At 37.3% G+C, this 17,314-nt stretch overlaps 1 protein-coding gene across 2 annotated transcripts in view; it reads left to right on the top strand.

Annotated features, from left to right (window-relative positions):
• Positions 1–4,835: 4,835 nt before the first annotated feature.
• The window catches only part of LOC105510277 (probable ATP-dependent DNA helicase HFM1), a 118,647-nt gene continuing 106,168 nt past the window's right edge, over positions 4,836–17,314 (top strand). Inside the window, exons 1-5 of one of the 2 annotated variants that reach the window (XM_011939956.1) lie at positions 4,836–4,885; position 5,190; positions 8,607–8,704; positions 13,299–13,411; positions 15,323–15,632. In XM_011939956.1, the coding sequence (XP_011795346.1) occupies positions 4,845–4,885; position 5,190; positions 8,607–8,704; positions 13,299–13,411; positions 15,323–15,632 (563 nt within the window). In that variant the 5' untranslated portion in view covers positions 4,836–4,844. Of the gene's footprint in view, positions 4,886–5,189; positions 5,191–8,604; positions 8,705–13,298; positions 13,412–15,322; positions 15,633–17,314 lie in introns of those variants that run through there. The other variant, XM_011939957.1, reaches the window with a different exon arrangement.

Here is a 17,314-nt window from a genome sequence, read left to right as displayed (position 1 = left end):
AATTTGCTAAGAATGACTAAACCTAGTATGCTCAATGTGAAGTATCTATAGTTTGCCTCACGAACCTGAATACAACTCACCATAAAATACACATACACTGGTTATGAGTCCCCACATACTTCTCCTGAAGAAACTGGCATTAATTTTTACTTAGGAAATAATTTATGCTGGTGCAGAATAATTCCCTTTGTCCTCAAGTTTATGTATTGGGACGTTTGCTTCCTAGTTCAGGGTTTGTGTTAACACATTTTAGAATCTACTTATACAGTCCAGTACAAAGAACAGCCATTGAATGCTGAATCTTTCTTAACTGATTTCTATGGAAAGCTTATGTTCTTTGTAATATACCTTAGCTGGCTGTGGTTCTATGGTGCGTTAGTTCTAGGCCTAATTGGAACACCCTGTCTGGCAGTTCTATTAGGATCAACATTCTTGACTTTGGAGAGCAGAAGATATTTTAAATTCATTTTGGTAGGAGGAGTCAATTTCTGCCTGAAAAGAGAAAAAAACAGATTTCCTGAAATATGACTATAGGATCTTACACAAGACCATTAAACACTCTCCTTAGTCATTTGGAACTCAAGGAATTGGTTTCTAATCAATTTATGTCATTATGTTCTCGGTTACATAGATACTTACTAATCTTTCCTAAAGAAAAATTATCCTGGCCAGGCATGGTGGCTCACACCTGTAATCTGAGCACTTTGGGCAGCCAAGGTGGGCAGATTGCTTGAGACAACAAGTTTGAGACCAGCCTGGGTAACATAACAAGACCTCATCTCTACAAAAAATAAAAATAATTTTAAAAAAATTAGCAGGGTGTGGTGTGGTTGTATGTACCTGTGGTCCCAGCTACTTGGGAGGCTAAGGCAGGAGGATTGCTGGAGCCCAGGAGGCTGAGGTTACGGTAAGCCAGGAGGTTACAGTGAGCCATCACATAATTGCCTTCCAGCTTGGGCAACAGAGCAAGACCCTGTAGAAAGAAAGAAAGAAAGACAGAAAGAGAGAAAGAGAGAAGGAGAGAAGGAGAGGAAGGGAGGAAGGGAGAAAGTGAGGAAGGGAGGAAGGGAGGAATAGAGAAAAGACAAAGAAAGAAAGAGAAAGTGAAAGAAAAAGAGAAACTGAAAGAAAAAGAAAAGAAAGAAAGAAAGCAAAGAAAGAAGGGACAGAAAGATTTTTTTTTGGTTTGTGCTTAATTCAGTCTTCCTTTTGTTATTTAAGTATCTGCTGAATTGGGCCTAACTCCCTAAACTTTTCTTTCCTCCTGAGAATCCCATCATATCAAACTAGTTTTATTTCCTTTTTTCTTTTTTTTCTCAGAAATTAATTTTGTAATTCTCAGTTTCTTCCCAAAGGATCTCTTCACTGTTTCTTGTCCAAATCTGACAATAAAAAACACAACACATTTCTGGCTGTCACTTGCAGAAAAATAGTCTTGAAACCTCAGCATTTCTTGGTTCCTGCTTCTCTAGAGCCACCAACACTAATTTTTCTTTTTCTTTCTTGCTTTCCAAGATAGCGGATCTTGCTCTATTGCCCAGGTTGGAGTGCAGTGGTGGGATCACAGCTCACTGCAGCCTGGAATTCCTTGGTTCAAGCCATTCTCCTGCCTCAGCCTGCCAAGCAGCCAGGACTATAGGCACCTACCATCACACCTGGTTAGTTTTTAAAATTTTGGTAGGGACAAAGTCACGCTGTGTTGCCCAGGCTGAGACTAATTTTTCAATATCAATTCCTACTGACTAATCAGAGTGTAAAAGATGTGGATGTTACAAAGTAAAGAAAATTTTGGTAATGTTGGATACATCAGCTAGAACTCATGGCATTGGCTGTAATAGCATTATCATATGTCCCAGCAATTCCACTCCTAGATACATATCCAAAGGAATTGAAAGCAGGGAGTTGAACAGAGATACCTACACACGAATGTTCATAGAAGCATTATTCACAATAGTCAAAAGGTGGAAATGTGGAAACAATTCAAATGTCCATTAGTCAGGATTACAAATGGATAAACAAAATGTGGTATATACATACAATGGAATATTACTGAGCCTTAAAAAGGGGTAAAATTCTGATCCATGCTACAACATGGATGAACCTTGAAAACACTGTGCTAAGTGAATAATCCAGAAACAAAAGAACAAATATTGTATGATTCTACTTATATGAAGTACTTAGGATAGGTAAACTCAGAATTAGAAAGTATAATAGAGGCTACCAGAAATTAGGGACAGGGGAAAAGGAGGAGTTCCTGTTTAATGGGCAGACATTTCGTTTCTTTTTTTTTTTTTTTAAATTATATTCTAAGTTCTGGGGTACATGTGCATAGTGTGCAGGTTTGTTACATAGATATACATGTGCCATGTTGGTTTGCTGCACTCATCAACTCGTCATTTACATTAGGTATTTCTCCCAATGCTATCCCTCCCCCAGCCCCCCACCCCCCAACAGGCCCCAGTGTGTGATGTTCCCCTCCCTGAATGGGCACAAATTTCTTATTGGGGATAATGAAAAAGTTCTGGGTATGGATAAGGGTGGTGGTTATACAACATTGTGAGTGTATTTAATGTCCCTGAATTATATACTTATATATGGTTAAAATTATAAATATTATTCAGGTTTTACCACAATGAAAGAAAGAAAGAAAGAAAGCGCACCTACTAGTGGAAGCTGGGTGCAGAGAGAGCTCTGTATTCTTGGCTGCAGCTGTCTAGAATGGAGACTGTCTCGCTAAGCTGGGACTTGGGAGTCTTGGATAAAATACCACAGACCCTTGCCTTTCTTACGAATTTTTTATATCTCTTACTTGAAGAGATGTTTCCTCTTTTGCTATTTGCTCTTAGGATCATTTCCAGAGGGTCTGAGTCGTTTTTCTAGAATTTTCACCAGTTTCACTGAGAGGTGAGATAGCAGAGCTCTTTATGCAGTCATGCCAGAAGTTGATTGGGAAGACTATATTTCAAATTTTAGTCAAGTTATTCAATTTGGAGGATTGCTTATAACATTGTTGCATTGGTTGTAAAACTAAATCTTTAGGATTAAAATGTTTTCTTGAGAAACGTGGCAACATTACTAAAAACCATGGCAATCTCTCCCCCCAAAATGGGATTTTTAGTAACTTTATCACCGTCCTGAGGCTTCCTTTTAAAAACTGAAGCTTTGACATTTTTACTACATTATTTTAAGAGAAAGGTAAGCCTCTATAGATTCCCCACGCATTCTTGAATAAATGAGTGAACGAATGAATGAATGTTTTTGTTTATGAACATGGTGGCCATTTGCTACTGTGTGCTTTGACAGTAAGACTCCCCCTGTACCTGCCTGTTGCTGAATTCTACAATTCTATCACTCAAACCCTATCTTAGTTCAAGCTGCTATAACAAATTACCATAGACTGGGTGGCTTAAACAACAAACATTTTCCACAATTTTGGTGCCTGAGAAGTCCGAGATCACAGTGCAGGCACATTCGGTATTTGGTGAGGGCCTCCTTCCTTGCTTGCAGATACGGTCCTCCTGTATCATCACATGGCAGAAAAAGAGCGAACTAACTGGCCGCTTAAAAGGGCACTAATCCTACTCATGAAGGCTCTACCCTTGTGAGTTAATTACCTCACAAAAGTCCCACCTCCAAATACCATCACATCGGGGGTTAGAATTCAACGTATGAATTTCAACACATTGGGGGGTTCACTATAGCAAATGCACTGTTTTGTTATTTTCTTCTATGCAGCCTATGGAAAGTAACTTTCCTCTCCAGTATTTTTGAGAGGAATGATAATTCAACCTTTCTATTAAGAATAGTTTATGCAGTCAAAATGTTATTTTCTCCAAGAGACAAAGACTTGTTATTTTATCAGTATCCAAATAACTGGCCTATCCAATTACTGGAATAATTTTACATCTCAGCGAAGGTGAAAGAGATTAAGGTTCATGAGCATTTACTGTGTGGTAGGACTATTGCAAATATTATTTTATTTAACCCTTGCAGCAGTATCTAGGAGGTAGAGCTTATTAGTATCATTGAGGATGAAGAATTAAGACTTAAGGTTGGGTCTTTTCCAAGGTCATACAGCTAATTAACAGTAGAGCTGCAAGGGAAAAGAGAACAGGAATAGGGCAGTCAGACAGCAGTCTGACAGTATAGGACAGTATAGGAATAGGGCAGTCAGACAGTAGGCTGGCCCTAGATGTCACAGGTGGGGGTTTCCAAAGGAAGGATAAATGTCTCTGCAAGAAAAGCATCATTGATTCGTTGCTATTTTATCATCTACAAAACATTCCCTGCCAAATCTTCAGAGGACAATTCTAAAGAAACTTAAAAGGATAACTTATAGTTTGTTCATATTTAAAGTCTAAGAACACATTATTGCCCTGTTTTTATAAATTCATGTTGGCTAAACATATTTAAAGATCATTGTGTTTTAGAACATTTATTTCTGAAATTTAACTTTATTTCTGAATCAAGTTCCTCAGTAATACGGACCTCATGAGTGCCATTATTATATTTTATAAATAATAGAGGTAAAACACTTTTTAGGTACGGAGAGACTGGAAGTCCCAGAGCTAAGGCCTGGCTAATTTTTATGAGAAAGGCAGGTTGGGGTGTGTTTGTGTAGTTGTTGTACCCTTAGGGAAAGGGTACCACTTAGAAGACTCTTAGAACCCAGGATTAGGAGCTGTATTTAACGAGAATAGACACAGTAACCTGCAAGAGATATATTCAAAACAGTTATAAACTTTTGGAGAAAAAAAGGAAGGGAGAGGTTGGGGGCTCGGGCGATCCATTGCTTGGAGATCGGCTTAGCCAGGCTCAGGGCGGGAGGGTCCTCCGAGGGGCTGATGAATCGGCGCTCGACTGGCTTAGGAGCTGCGCGCAGGGAGTCCTGTGAGGACGGGGCCCGACGCCCGCGGGAAAGGTGGGGACCGGGGCCCGACGCCCGCGGGGAAGTGGGGACCCAGCCGAGCCGTCCGGGCAGCGGTCGATCTCTAGAGCCGTCTGCCGGGTAGGCAGCGGACGGGCGCGGCGAGTTGTTGGTCACCAGCCGACTCCAGGCCGCGGGCCGGCGCCAGGCCCCTCAGCCGCGTTTCCAGTCAGAAAGCGGTGAGGCTTGAGGCCCGCTCGGGCGCAGGACGGGCCCAGTTCCCCGCGGGGTGGGACTGACTATACTTCCGGCCCGTCCCTAGAGTCGGCTGATTGGTGTCTTGTGTTCTGGTGTGTGGCGCCCCCTGAGCGAGCTTTGAGGGGACGTACCCATCTGTCTGAGCCGCCGGTTTCACATCGGTTGGAGGAAACGGGAACCTGGGGGTGGAGTGACGCGCCCCAGCGCCCCGTTCTTGCGCCACTCTCCCGGCCCTAACGCCTCTGCCTTGGATGTAGGATATTCTCCTTAGGAAATCCACAGAGCTGTTATTTTGCTTTAGGTGCTGATTCGGTCCCCAGCCGGACCCTTCTAGCCCCGTTGGTGCCTGGTGAGAGGGGGTGAGATCTGGGGCTCCGATAATTGCATGGTCCTTTCCCAGGCCGAGCCTCGGAGTAATTTGTTCCCAATGATTTTTCCTTCTTTGTCAAATTCTCTGCAGTTATTTGTGACGGTCGGTTATTCCCGTAAATGTTGTTCCCGACTTCTTCCGTAACTCACAAAAATTTCTAGCAAATCAATAATTTGTATCTGAGTTTCTGTACTTTTAAAATAAGGAGTATATTTCTGAGTAAAAATAGTAAGAAATAAGTAATAGGCCCGCAATTTTATACAGTAAGTTTATACAATAATTGTATACAATAATTGTATGCAATACAATAATTTTATACAATAATTGTATATAATGCAATAGTTTTATACAATAATTGTATACAATAAGTAAAATTACAGAAGACAAAATGGTGAATTGTCGTTAATATAACTAGAGATTAATTGTATCTAGTTGTATTAATATTTAAGTAGAGATTGTCATTAATATAACTAGAGAAGGTGCAGGTCTGCACTGCTAATTATGTAGTCTCAAAAAGTATTTTAACAGTGATTATAGCAGAGCAGACACTTAAAAATAAAACTACGTGGGATATTGTTTGTTGTGTTTGGCAATCTAATTTTGTGCCATGTGCTGAAACTAAAACTTTAATAATAAATAATGGGAACTTAGAAAATCTGAATCTAAACCTAAAACTTTAATTAATTTAAAATAGCATCCCCTCACATCACAAACTCATACTGAACTGTAGCATGGTCCCTTTTAGGACCTGTGTTTGTTCTTTTAAAAAAAGATTTATTTACATAATGAAAGTGCTAAATTCATCATCTTTTAGAACCTTCATGATTTTATTTACATGAATCCTGAACTAGAAAAAAATTTCACATTTTTCAGATTGGTCAAATTTTAAGTTTCTAAGTTAACAGAAAATTATTTTTATTTAACATTCTTTTTATAAAATGGTTATTGCTAATGCATTTATTCCACAATAAATTCGTATGGACCATTTACTGTGTGCCAGGCACTATTCTGGGTTATTGGAACACATTAGTGAGCAAAAAGTCCATGCTTGCTCTAAAGGGAGAAACATAATAAACAACTAAGCATATACTATAATGTTAGTTATCAATTCATGCTATGACGAAAAATAATGCAGGATGAGAGGATGCAGTTTTAGATAAGGGGTGTTTTTTTCCATAGGAGTGTATAAGAACTAAAATATGTACACGATATTTTTATTCTGAACCCAAAGCAAGTTATATTCTTGTATGCTAGAACTAGAAATCAAAAATTCTTTTGAAAATATATGCTGTTTGTATAGGAGGTTTTTGTTAGTTTTTTTGCAACACTTTTCTTCCCAAATGTTTTAAATTTGTAGTTTTGTTGTCTATTTGTAGTTGCTTTGGGAAGAAAATATTCAAGTGTGTAAATGTTAGCCTTAAGATTTTCGACTTAAATTCTGAGGCAGCAAAGCCATATGAAAGTGGCCTGGTGAGGTTTATTTTAGAAAAAGTTTCTTTTGCTTGAACGCAGTTTTCCTAAAACTAGAAAGGGAACATTTTATTTGTTACTTTTTGGGCACTATAAAAACGTGATTAACATTTTCATTTATACTTTTTCAGATAATTGTTTTCAAGTTCTGAAATTGTTTACTTAAAGCTGTTAAAGACTTCACATATTTCTGAATGACTCCCTCTACCTCCTGCCCTATTATCCTAGGCTTCTATTTTGCGTATAAATTGTTTTAGACATTTATAGAACCACACTAATTTGTTTCATTTTTACACTTGTTTTTGTTGGTAACTGATTAATAGAGAAAAATGAAGAGGGCAATTATATTAAACAGATGGAAGGGGGAAGAACCCAATAACGAAAACAGCGAAAAACCCCACAATATTCTATATCAGTAAGAACAGCCCTAAAGTATGTATATAGGTTTAGTTCTAATACAGTAGCATTTGTCAAGCAGTGTATGTGGAAACATTCTCCCTTCCCCCCATCACTCCCACTTGTATCTCATCCCCACATCAAGGAGGATTCAAAATTGGAGAGACATAATCTGACTTGGTAATGCGTATTTCTCCACTAGATAGTGGCATTAATACAATTTCTTCTATTGTAGTTTCTGTCTTGAGGACAAATTTACAGTGTATTAACTAAAACAGAAGAAACAGAAATGTGATTTGTGTTTTGCAATTCATCTGATTTTATGGTTTGTCATATAGAATGTTCTTTGATGTTTAAGAATTTAGAAAAAAATGGGATATGCAGGGAAAAATAATTCTAATGGGAGCTATGTATGTATCTAGAGACTAGTTTTTTTTTTTTTAATCACATTTGCATCTTTGTTCAGCCCCAGATTTTTGTTATGTTCCAAGGTGGCCATTGCTGAATGTTTTTATCCTTTGTGTTTAGATAATATCTCTGAGTGCAAAAATTATCTTTTAAAAAAGAATGTAAACATATGTAGTATATGCATTATATAATATGATTGTATATATGCATATGTATGTTAAACTTGTAATTTTTTTATTTTGAAAAAGTTCAAACATATGAAAAAATATTATAATGAACCCCATATACCTATTACATAGCTTTAGCTGTGATCACCCATTGTCAATATTATTTCAATAATCCTTCATCTCTCCCTTTTATTTTGAAGCAAATCCCTGCATATGTACATAGTATATTGTTAGAGGTGCACACATTCACAATAAAATGTGCTGTCCTAACTCAAAAATAAAGGTGCGAACAAAACATTAAGAGCCCAAGAAGACTGATTAATTCTGCCTTGAGGAAGAAGACAAATTCAGAAAAGCCTTTGAAGAAGAAATGACATTTGACCTATACCTTGAAGGATGGGAGGAATTTGCCAGTTGGAGAATGGAAGAAAGCATGTTCCAAGCATTGGAGCACTATGAAGAGAAGGGAGCAAGTTTGAATCCATGAATGAGTGGAAAACAGAGAATAATGTATTTGAATGTTGAAGTGCTTTGAAGGAAGTTGCAGACGATGAAGCTGGAAGGATAGTCTGTGGTTATATTTTACAGGAGACTGTGGAAAATTAGTGATTATAGTTTATACAAAATATTTTTCTACATCTTTATAAACTACTTTTTCCATATTTTGTAGATTTATGACAAAGTCCAGTTTTCAACAATGCTGAAATCAAATGATTGCTCGTTTTCTTTGGATAATTTGTTTTTTGAAAAACCAGATGAAGTTGAAAAGTAAGTCTCCCTTAAAGATTGATAACACAGTGTATTACTTTAGGGTTTTTTGAATTTGGGTGAGTTTTAGTTTTCTCTCTGGTAAATATACAAATAAAAATGAGGAATCAACAGAACGATATTTCAGTTACATATTTGGTAAACATGGAATTCTCTTACCAGTAGTATAGGGGAGTAACTGAAGTTTAACATCTTAAATGTTATGATTTAAAAAGTAGAATAGATTTGGGCCTGGCATAGTGGCTCACGCCTGTAATCCCAGCACTTTGGGAAGCTGAGGCGGCTGGATCACCTGAAGTCAGGAGTTCAAGACAAGTGTAGCCAACATGGTGAAACCCTGTCTCTACTAAAAGTACCAACAAATTAGCCATGCCTGGTGGCCTATGCCACTAATTCCAGCTACTTGGGAGGCTGAGACATGAGAATCGCTTGAAGCCAGAGGCAGAGGTTGGAGTTAGCCAAGATGGCGCCACTGCACTCCAGCCTGAGCAACAGAGTGAAACTCAAGAATCGATTATTGCCTATTTTGCTTGTATTTATTTGCATTTCTGGTTTGTTCGGATTATTTTTGTCCAAGCTAAAAATGGGAAATAATGCTCAAAGAGTAGCTCAGGACAAGGAATGACGTCACCATTTGGAAACAATGAACAGTATGCCAAAGGCAAAGTATGATAGGCACATTAAGTGCTGGCAGGAAGTAGGGGTGGGAATAAAGATGTGAGACCAAAGAAAATAAGACTAGAGAGTAGGTAGTATGTTAAATACTGGCTTTTGTGGATTTTCATGTGCATTGTTCAATTTTGAATTTTGTATGTATTTTTAGTGTATTGTGCTATCCTATTTTAGTGAGGTATATTTATTGCCTCGTTATTTTACTTGTTCATTCAAATATTGATTGAAAGTTGAAAGGGTTATAAAAAGGATGAAACAGACTTTTACTTACACAATACTTAAAATCTAGTTGAGGAGATTAAACATCAAATGGAAAGACATTAATAAGTAATGTGACCATGTAAATAATCATCTATACTGGGACACTTTTGAGAGTGAAAGAGCACATCCAACTTGGGCAACATGTGTTAATCAGGTCTGGCCAATGCAAATTTTATAACATGGTTGTTTTTCTGAAAATATAGTCAAAAATATGTGCAAAGCAAATGATAGGCGTATGTTCATGCAATGAAATTTCAGACTTGGAAGGAAGGTTGTCTTGGACTACACAGGCAAGTCAGGCTTTTTGGGTAGTAGGGGGAAACTATAGGAGGCTTTGAAGGATTTGATAATTCCTATAGGAAGAGAAGAACTGGGCATTTGAAGGCAGAGTGTTAGAGCAAGAGAAAAAGAATGGAGATAGGACAATTCATGGTACTTGTAAGGGATAACGTGTAGAGAAGTTGCCTGGAATAGACGATTCATGAAGGAGAAACACTGGGACGGACATAAAGTTAGAAATTCTAAGTTGAGGTTAGATGGTGATGTGTGTTAAGTGCTGGAATAAGGATTTTGGATATAATTCACTATGGATTAAAGGCTATGGAATTAAATCAACAAATATTTATTGAAATTATGTAAAGGACTTTGCTAAGTACTGCTGATGTAAATGGACATAAAAATAAAACTCAGGTGTTTATAATCTAGAGGGAGTATCAAATATCTGTCAAAGCTATCCATCTACTTACCTGCCTGTTTCTCACTATTATCTATCTGTACATTCACATACCTCAAGGCAGACTATATACATATTATAGATTCCCTCTATAAGAAGAAGGGAGGAGAAAATCTTTGGGAACCTAGGGAGATTTCTTGGAAAAGGTAGGATTTGAGCCAGCCTTTGAATATAAGCTCTAGTGCCTAGAACAATACCTGGCACATAGTACTTAGTAAATAATTACTGAATGGATTAATGAATGCATAAAATAGTGGAACTTCTGTAGGTAGATGTCTGCGGAGGACAGGGCACAGGGGCAAGCTGAGTAAATATCTTTGAATGAGGGTGAGGAGTGACCAGGCACGGTGGCTCACACCTGTAATCTCAGCCCTTTGGGAGGTTGAGGTGGGTGGATCACTTGAGTCCAGGAGGTTGAGACTAGCCTGGCCAACATGGTGAAACACCGTCTCTACTAAAAATACAAAAATTAGGCGGACATGTTGGTATATGCCTGTAATCCCAGCTACTGGGGAGGCTGAGGCATGAGAATCACTTGAACCCAGGAGGTGGAGGTTGCAGTCATCTGAGATCTTGCCACTGCACTCCAACCTGGGCGGCAGAGCGAGACTCTTGTTTCAGAAGGAAAAAAAAAAGATGAGGAGAGACGGAATGCATTATCTATTTGTTATACAACAGGGAGTTCAGTTTAGTTTAGACTATAAGGTATGTGTAGGAGAGTTAAAACTGTGAGGTAGTCTAAGGCTACTAGGAAGTTTGGCAATCTTTGAAAGCCACTGAAGGATTTTGAATGGAGTAATGAAATGAAAGCAATTCCAAATGAATGTGGTAGGAACTTGTAAAATATATTAGAGAGAAAGCATGGAAGCAGTGAGGGCAGTTAAGACAAGTTAGTAAGAGCCTTGATTGTTTTAATGACCATGGAAACACAAAGAAAGTGATGAATTTAAGAAGCATTACAAGGAATATACAATAAGACCTAATATGTATCTAGATCTACTTAGTAAAAAAGATACTGTGGTTTGGATTCTGGGTGACTGGGATGATGATGTCGCCTCTGGAGAAAAGATTGGGAAATTATAAGGGAGATTTGATTTTATTAAGAGGCGGAATAGTAGAGCTATTATTCCTCTTTCTTGGATTTTCTGAAATAGTCCTTGTGTAGAAAAGAGTTAACATAGCAGCCTAAACTGCTGTTCTTGAAAAGGCCTGTTTACAAGGTTGGCTTTGGCTAGCATCTGAGAACTTAGATTTCAGGAAGATCCCCTCCATTAGCTGACAACAGTGGCTTACTGTGTGTAAACTGTTTATACAAATAATATGGTTTATGTGAATACCTGCTCTTTTTCTGAGATTCTGGAATTTAGGTGTGTGCCAGACAGGGGATGCTTATGCTAATGTTAGTTAGCCCTCAATAAAAACCTGGGCATTGAGTCCCTGAAGAGCTTCCCTTCTTTGGCAACATTTCACGGGTATTGTCCTAAGTCATTACTGAGATAATTAAGTGCCTCCCGCAGAGTCTGCTGGGAGAAGACTCTTAAAAGCTCATGCCTGGTTTTTCTTGGAGTTTGTCCTGGTAGCCATGAGTAGGACTGTATGCTGAGTCTTATGAGTCATTTTAGGGAATTATTGAACTGGGGGTGATCTTGGGGACCCTCTGACATAGTCCTAAATTTTAAAATATCTGGCCTGTTATTAAACAGTCTGTCAGATGTTGCCAGATAATGCGTTGTAGATTTTTTACTTGGAAAATATGGTCAGAGTAGCTATGTGCTAGGTGCTCTGAGAGACAGAAAAGTAAAAGACTGACTCTCTCACTTTAGAGAGCGTAACATCCTAAATGACTAGATCGTAAAATCTTTGGGATTTGGTATAGACAAAATATATGATGCTCTTCTCAACTTTATTTCCTGTCACCTAACACTTATCTTTTTGTCCTAATGAAGAACAAATCAACTTTGATGGGAAAGGAACCTTTAAAGCAGTATCAGTTAACACGATCACAGTTGAAAGATGAGGAGGGGTAGTTAATGATGCCAACAGGGTGGCAAAAATATCAATTACTATAGGTTATAAAGAGATTGTCAGTTTCAAATGATTTCTTGGATTTTTCTGTAGTTTGTAGATGGTTCTGGACTAAGAATATTTAGGTTAGGACATTAATTTGTAATAATGTTATAGGAATACTCTAGAACAACGGTCCCCAACCTTTTTGGCACCAGGGACTGAATTTGCAGACAGTTTTTCCACAGATGGTTTTGGGATGAAACTGTTCCACCTCAGATCATCAGGCATTAGATTCTCATAAGGAGCATGCAACCTAGAGCACTCTCATGTGCAGTTCACAGTAGGGCTCGCACTCCTGTGAGAATCTAATGATGTTGCTGATCTGACAGGAGTCGGAGCTCAGGCAGTAATGCTTACTTGCCTGCTGTTCACCTCCTGCTGTGCAGCCGGGTTTCTAACAGGCCAGTATCAGTCTGCAGCCCAGGAATTGGGGATCCCAGCTCTGGAATATCAGTAATGGTGTCATTTACACATTGATGACCTGTGATTAGTTGTGAGATATGTCAAGTAATTTGTTACTTGTAATAGTTAAAATGCTAAAGTTTGAGAATGATGTACTCCTTTGTTTTTATATTGGAGCAGATTTAAGATTCCTGTTACTGGCATTTGAATTGGAGAAAAGGATATAGAGTTATTGCCGTTATTTCGGTAGCATATCTCACACAGCGGTTTCATTAATCCTATGATACATAAGGGTAAAAGGTTGAGAACACTGCTATGTAGGGATAAATCAAAGTGCTGACAGAAAGTTAATTTATAGGATGTTTAAGAGTCTATAATTGAGTAATGTTTAATAAATACATAGCTACTCATGTTATATCTTTATTAACATATATACTCACATTTTTATATTTTATATAGCCATCCAGATAATGAAAAGTCTTTGGATTGGTTTCTCCCGCCTGCTCCATTGATTTCAGAAATTCCAGATACTCAGGAGTTAGAGGAAGAATTAGAAAGTCATAAACTGTTAGGTAAATTATCACATATTTGTTTTGAAGCCAAACCCATACAGTTCATGGCAATATTTATTTTAAAGCCCTGATTTGATTGTTACACATTGTGTATGCATGTATCAGAATATTGCATATGCCCCCAAAATATGTATGCTCATATTGGGTATTGATTTCAGAAATATCAGATATTCAGGAGTTAGAGGAAGAATTAGAAAGTCTTGGTGGCCGAGGTGGGCAGATCACAAGGTCAGGAGTTTGAGACCAGCCTGCCAATATGGTGAAACCCCATCTCTACTAAAAGTACAAAAAAAAAAAAAACCTAGCTGGGCATGGTGGTGTGTGCCTGTAGTCCCAGCTACTCAGGAGGCTGAAGCAGGAGAATGGCTTGAACCCAGGAGGCAGAGGTTGCAGTGAGCTGAGATTGCGCCACTGCAGTCTATCCTGGGCAATGGAGGGAGACTCCATCTCAAAAAAAAAAAAAAAGAAAGTAATAAACTGTTGGGTAAATTATCACTTATTTGTTGTGAAGCCAAACCCATAGTTCATGGCAATATTTTTTTAAAAACTCTGATTTGATCATTACACATTGTGTATGCATGTATCAAAATATCGGATATCCCCCCAAATATGTATACTTATTATGCAAACAATTAAAATTTCTTTATTTTAATGAAATAAAATGAAAATCGGATCCTTCTTTTATTAAAAAGAGTGCTCACCAAGCTGGATGCAGTGGCACTTGCCTGTAGTCCCAGCTACTTGGGAGACTATGAATAGCCACTGCACTCCAGCCTGGGCAACATAGTGAGACCCTATCTCTAAATAAATAAATAAACAAACAAACAGACCCCCCTTATCTCTCAATACATACATACCCCCAAAAACAAAATAGTGCCCACCAAATCTTAAAATTTAACACATTTTTCTTCTTTATGCATGTAATACACATACATATGCATACATAAATGCACACAATACACTATTACACACACATTTTGATTTTTGTTTTATGAATGCTTTTTCTGTGACTATTAAAGCTCCTATCACTGCTGTTCAGTTTGCCTTGCCATTTACTAAAGGGAAGATCGCCTGGTAACCAGATCCCAGAAATATTGAGTGAAAAAAGGGAGATGCAGAAGGTTAAATATAGAGTGATACCATTTTTAGAAAGCTCAAAAACGAGCACATTCAAACAATGTATGTGACATAATGTAGTATTAGTAAAATTTTAATTTTTAAATTGGGTCGTATGTTCATGCACATACATTTTATTAAGCTTCTTAATTTACATATATGTTATATATATACTTACATCAAATAATATATAGCATAGAGTACAGTGTAGATACATAGATGCTAAAGCAAATTTAAATTCTAGTAAGACGTCCAAATTCCCCCTAAACTTCCCTAAAAATTCTTGTAAAGCCTCTAAAGAAACTTTTAAAATTCTGTCACTCTGATGAAAACATTCCTTTATTTTGATTTTAGAAGCAGGATTACAAACTTAAAAGCATTAGATATGTTAATAATGAATTGTGTTTGGTAACATTGTATATAATTGGTCATTGTATTTCTGTGTGTAAATCATTTATATAAATTGTAAATCTTCATAATTGTATAATTGTATCGTTTGTTATGGGTCAGAAAGAAATTAAACCTATTTTATAATGCAGGTGCCATATAAACTTCAAATTTAATTCAGTAATTCCATATTAATTTCTGAGTGTCTTTTAATGATGTAATATACCGTAAGTGTAACAATCACCTGTATTTTAAAACCGTATATGGTATTACAGATTGTCTTACTACTAGTGCTTTGCTTTTGGCTTTCATACTTAACTTGGAATTTTTATTAAAGTTTTTAATCATCATTTTGAAAGTTTTCTTTAATGGAGAACACGTAATAATTAATATATTCCTTTTTCGTAGGTCAGGAAAAGAGGCCAAAAATGTTAACATCAAATTTAAAGATAACTAATGAAGACAAGAATTATATTTCACCAACACAAAAATTCCAATTTGCCTTTCCTTCTGATAAATATGAACAGGATGATCTAAATTTAGAAGGCGTAGGTAAAAATGACTTATCACATGTTGCTGGCAAGCTGACATATGGTTCTCAGAAATATAAAAATCACATTGGCACTGAGATAGCACCTGAGAAGAGTGTTCCTGATGATACAAAATTAGTTAATTTTGCAGAAGATAAAGGAGAGAGCACATCAGTATTCCGGAAAAGGTAATTATTATAATTAAATGAAATAATATTCTGTGAATAAATTTGAATATTTGTACGTCTAAAAGTATTAAATATGGTAGAATGAATGAGAAAAACAGCAAAATTATATCTCCTAAATAATTCCTTACTGTCTCCATTCGTGGTGTCATACTCCTGGTCCTACACATAAATATAACCATAATTGTAATATTTAACTATCTACTACAAATGGTACCACAACAGGCCAGATGGGACATAGGAATCTTCATTTTAAAGACATTTTCTAGATGATTATTATGCACACAAAAGTTTGACACCCATTTTCCTAATGCCTTGAGTTTTAAACAGAGGAGTAAAATTAGATTTTCTTTTCTTTAAGGGTTCGTTTTGACCCCAGTATGGAGCATAAATTATAACAGAAGAGAGTTAAAGGCCGGGCGCGGTGGCTCAAGCCTGTAATCCCAGCACTTTGGGAGGCCGAGACGGGCGGATCACGAGGTCAGGAGATCGAGACCATCCTGGCTAACACGGTGAAACCCCGTCTCTACTAAAAAAAAAATACAAAAAACTAGCCGGGCGAGGTGGCGGGCGTCTGTAGTCCCAGCTACTCGGGAGGCTGAGGCAGGAGAATGGCGTAAACCCGGGAGGCGGAGCTTGCAGTGAGCTGAGATCCGGCCACTGCACTCCAGCGCGGGCCACAGAGCAAGACTCCGTCTCAAAAAAAAAAAAAAAAAAAAGAAAGATTGTCTTATTAGTCTAGATGGGAGAAAATGGTAGCTAGACCTAGGACAGTGATATCAGGAATGGAGACAATCCAGAATTATTTAGGAGATACAATCCCACAGGCCTTAAGTGATTATTGGGTATGAGATCTGACTCCTAGGTTTTCAGTTTGAGCCAGAATGATGAAGGTTGGTAGTGCCTTTTTTTGATTTAAAGAACTATAAAGTAAGAACAGGTTCGGGGGAAGGTGATGAGTACAGATATGGCCATGTTGATTTTAGATATTTATAAATAGTCCAGATATTCAATTGGGTATATGGATTCAAGATACAGAAGAAGTTTAGTTGATTGTTTTTGTTTTCTCTGACATAGTAGATGTGGTTATCTGTGGAGTTTGAGGGGAAAAGTGAGAGGACTGAGCAAGAATGAGAAGAATGGAATAAATTATGGAGAATGGGAAAGCAGTCTAATTAGAATAATGGTAGGATTGATGGACACTGTAAAGGGTCCAGCTAAGGTTGATCTCTATAATGTTTGTAATAACAGCTTTATTAAGATATAATTCACGTACCATCAATTCACCGTTTTGAAGTGTAGAATTACTTTATTATTTTTTTCATTCTTATGTATTTACCCACATTGGTTTTTATAATACATAGTTTTGCAACCATCACTATTAACTAATTTTAAAACATTTTCGTCTCCTGCAAAATAAATTCCTTACTAATTAACAGTTACTCTTCATTCCTTCCTTTCCACAGCACCTGGTGACCACTGATCTACTTTCTGTCTCTATCATCTCTATGGATTTACCTATTCTAAACATTTCATATTAGTGGAATTATACAAAATATGGCCATTTGTGTCTGGCTTCTTTCACTTAACATAATTTTTTTTTTTGGAGGTGAATATTTTTCTTTTCTTTATTTTACTTTAAGTTCTAGGGTACATGTGCACAACGTGCAGGTTTGTTACATATG

This window comes from Colobus angolensis, unplaced genomic scaffold (assembly GCF_000951035.1).
Source record: "Colobus angolensis palliatus isolate OR3802 unplaced genomic scaffold, Cang.pa_1.0 Scaffold186, whole genome shotgun sequence".
Taxonomy (NCBI): Eukaryota; Metazoa; Chordata; class Mammalia; order Primates; family Cercopithecidae; genus Colobus; species Colobus angolensis.
This window is presented reverse-complemented; position numbering and strand designations above follow the sequence as displayed.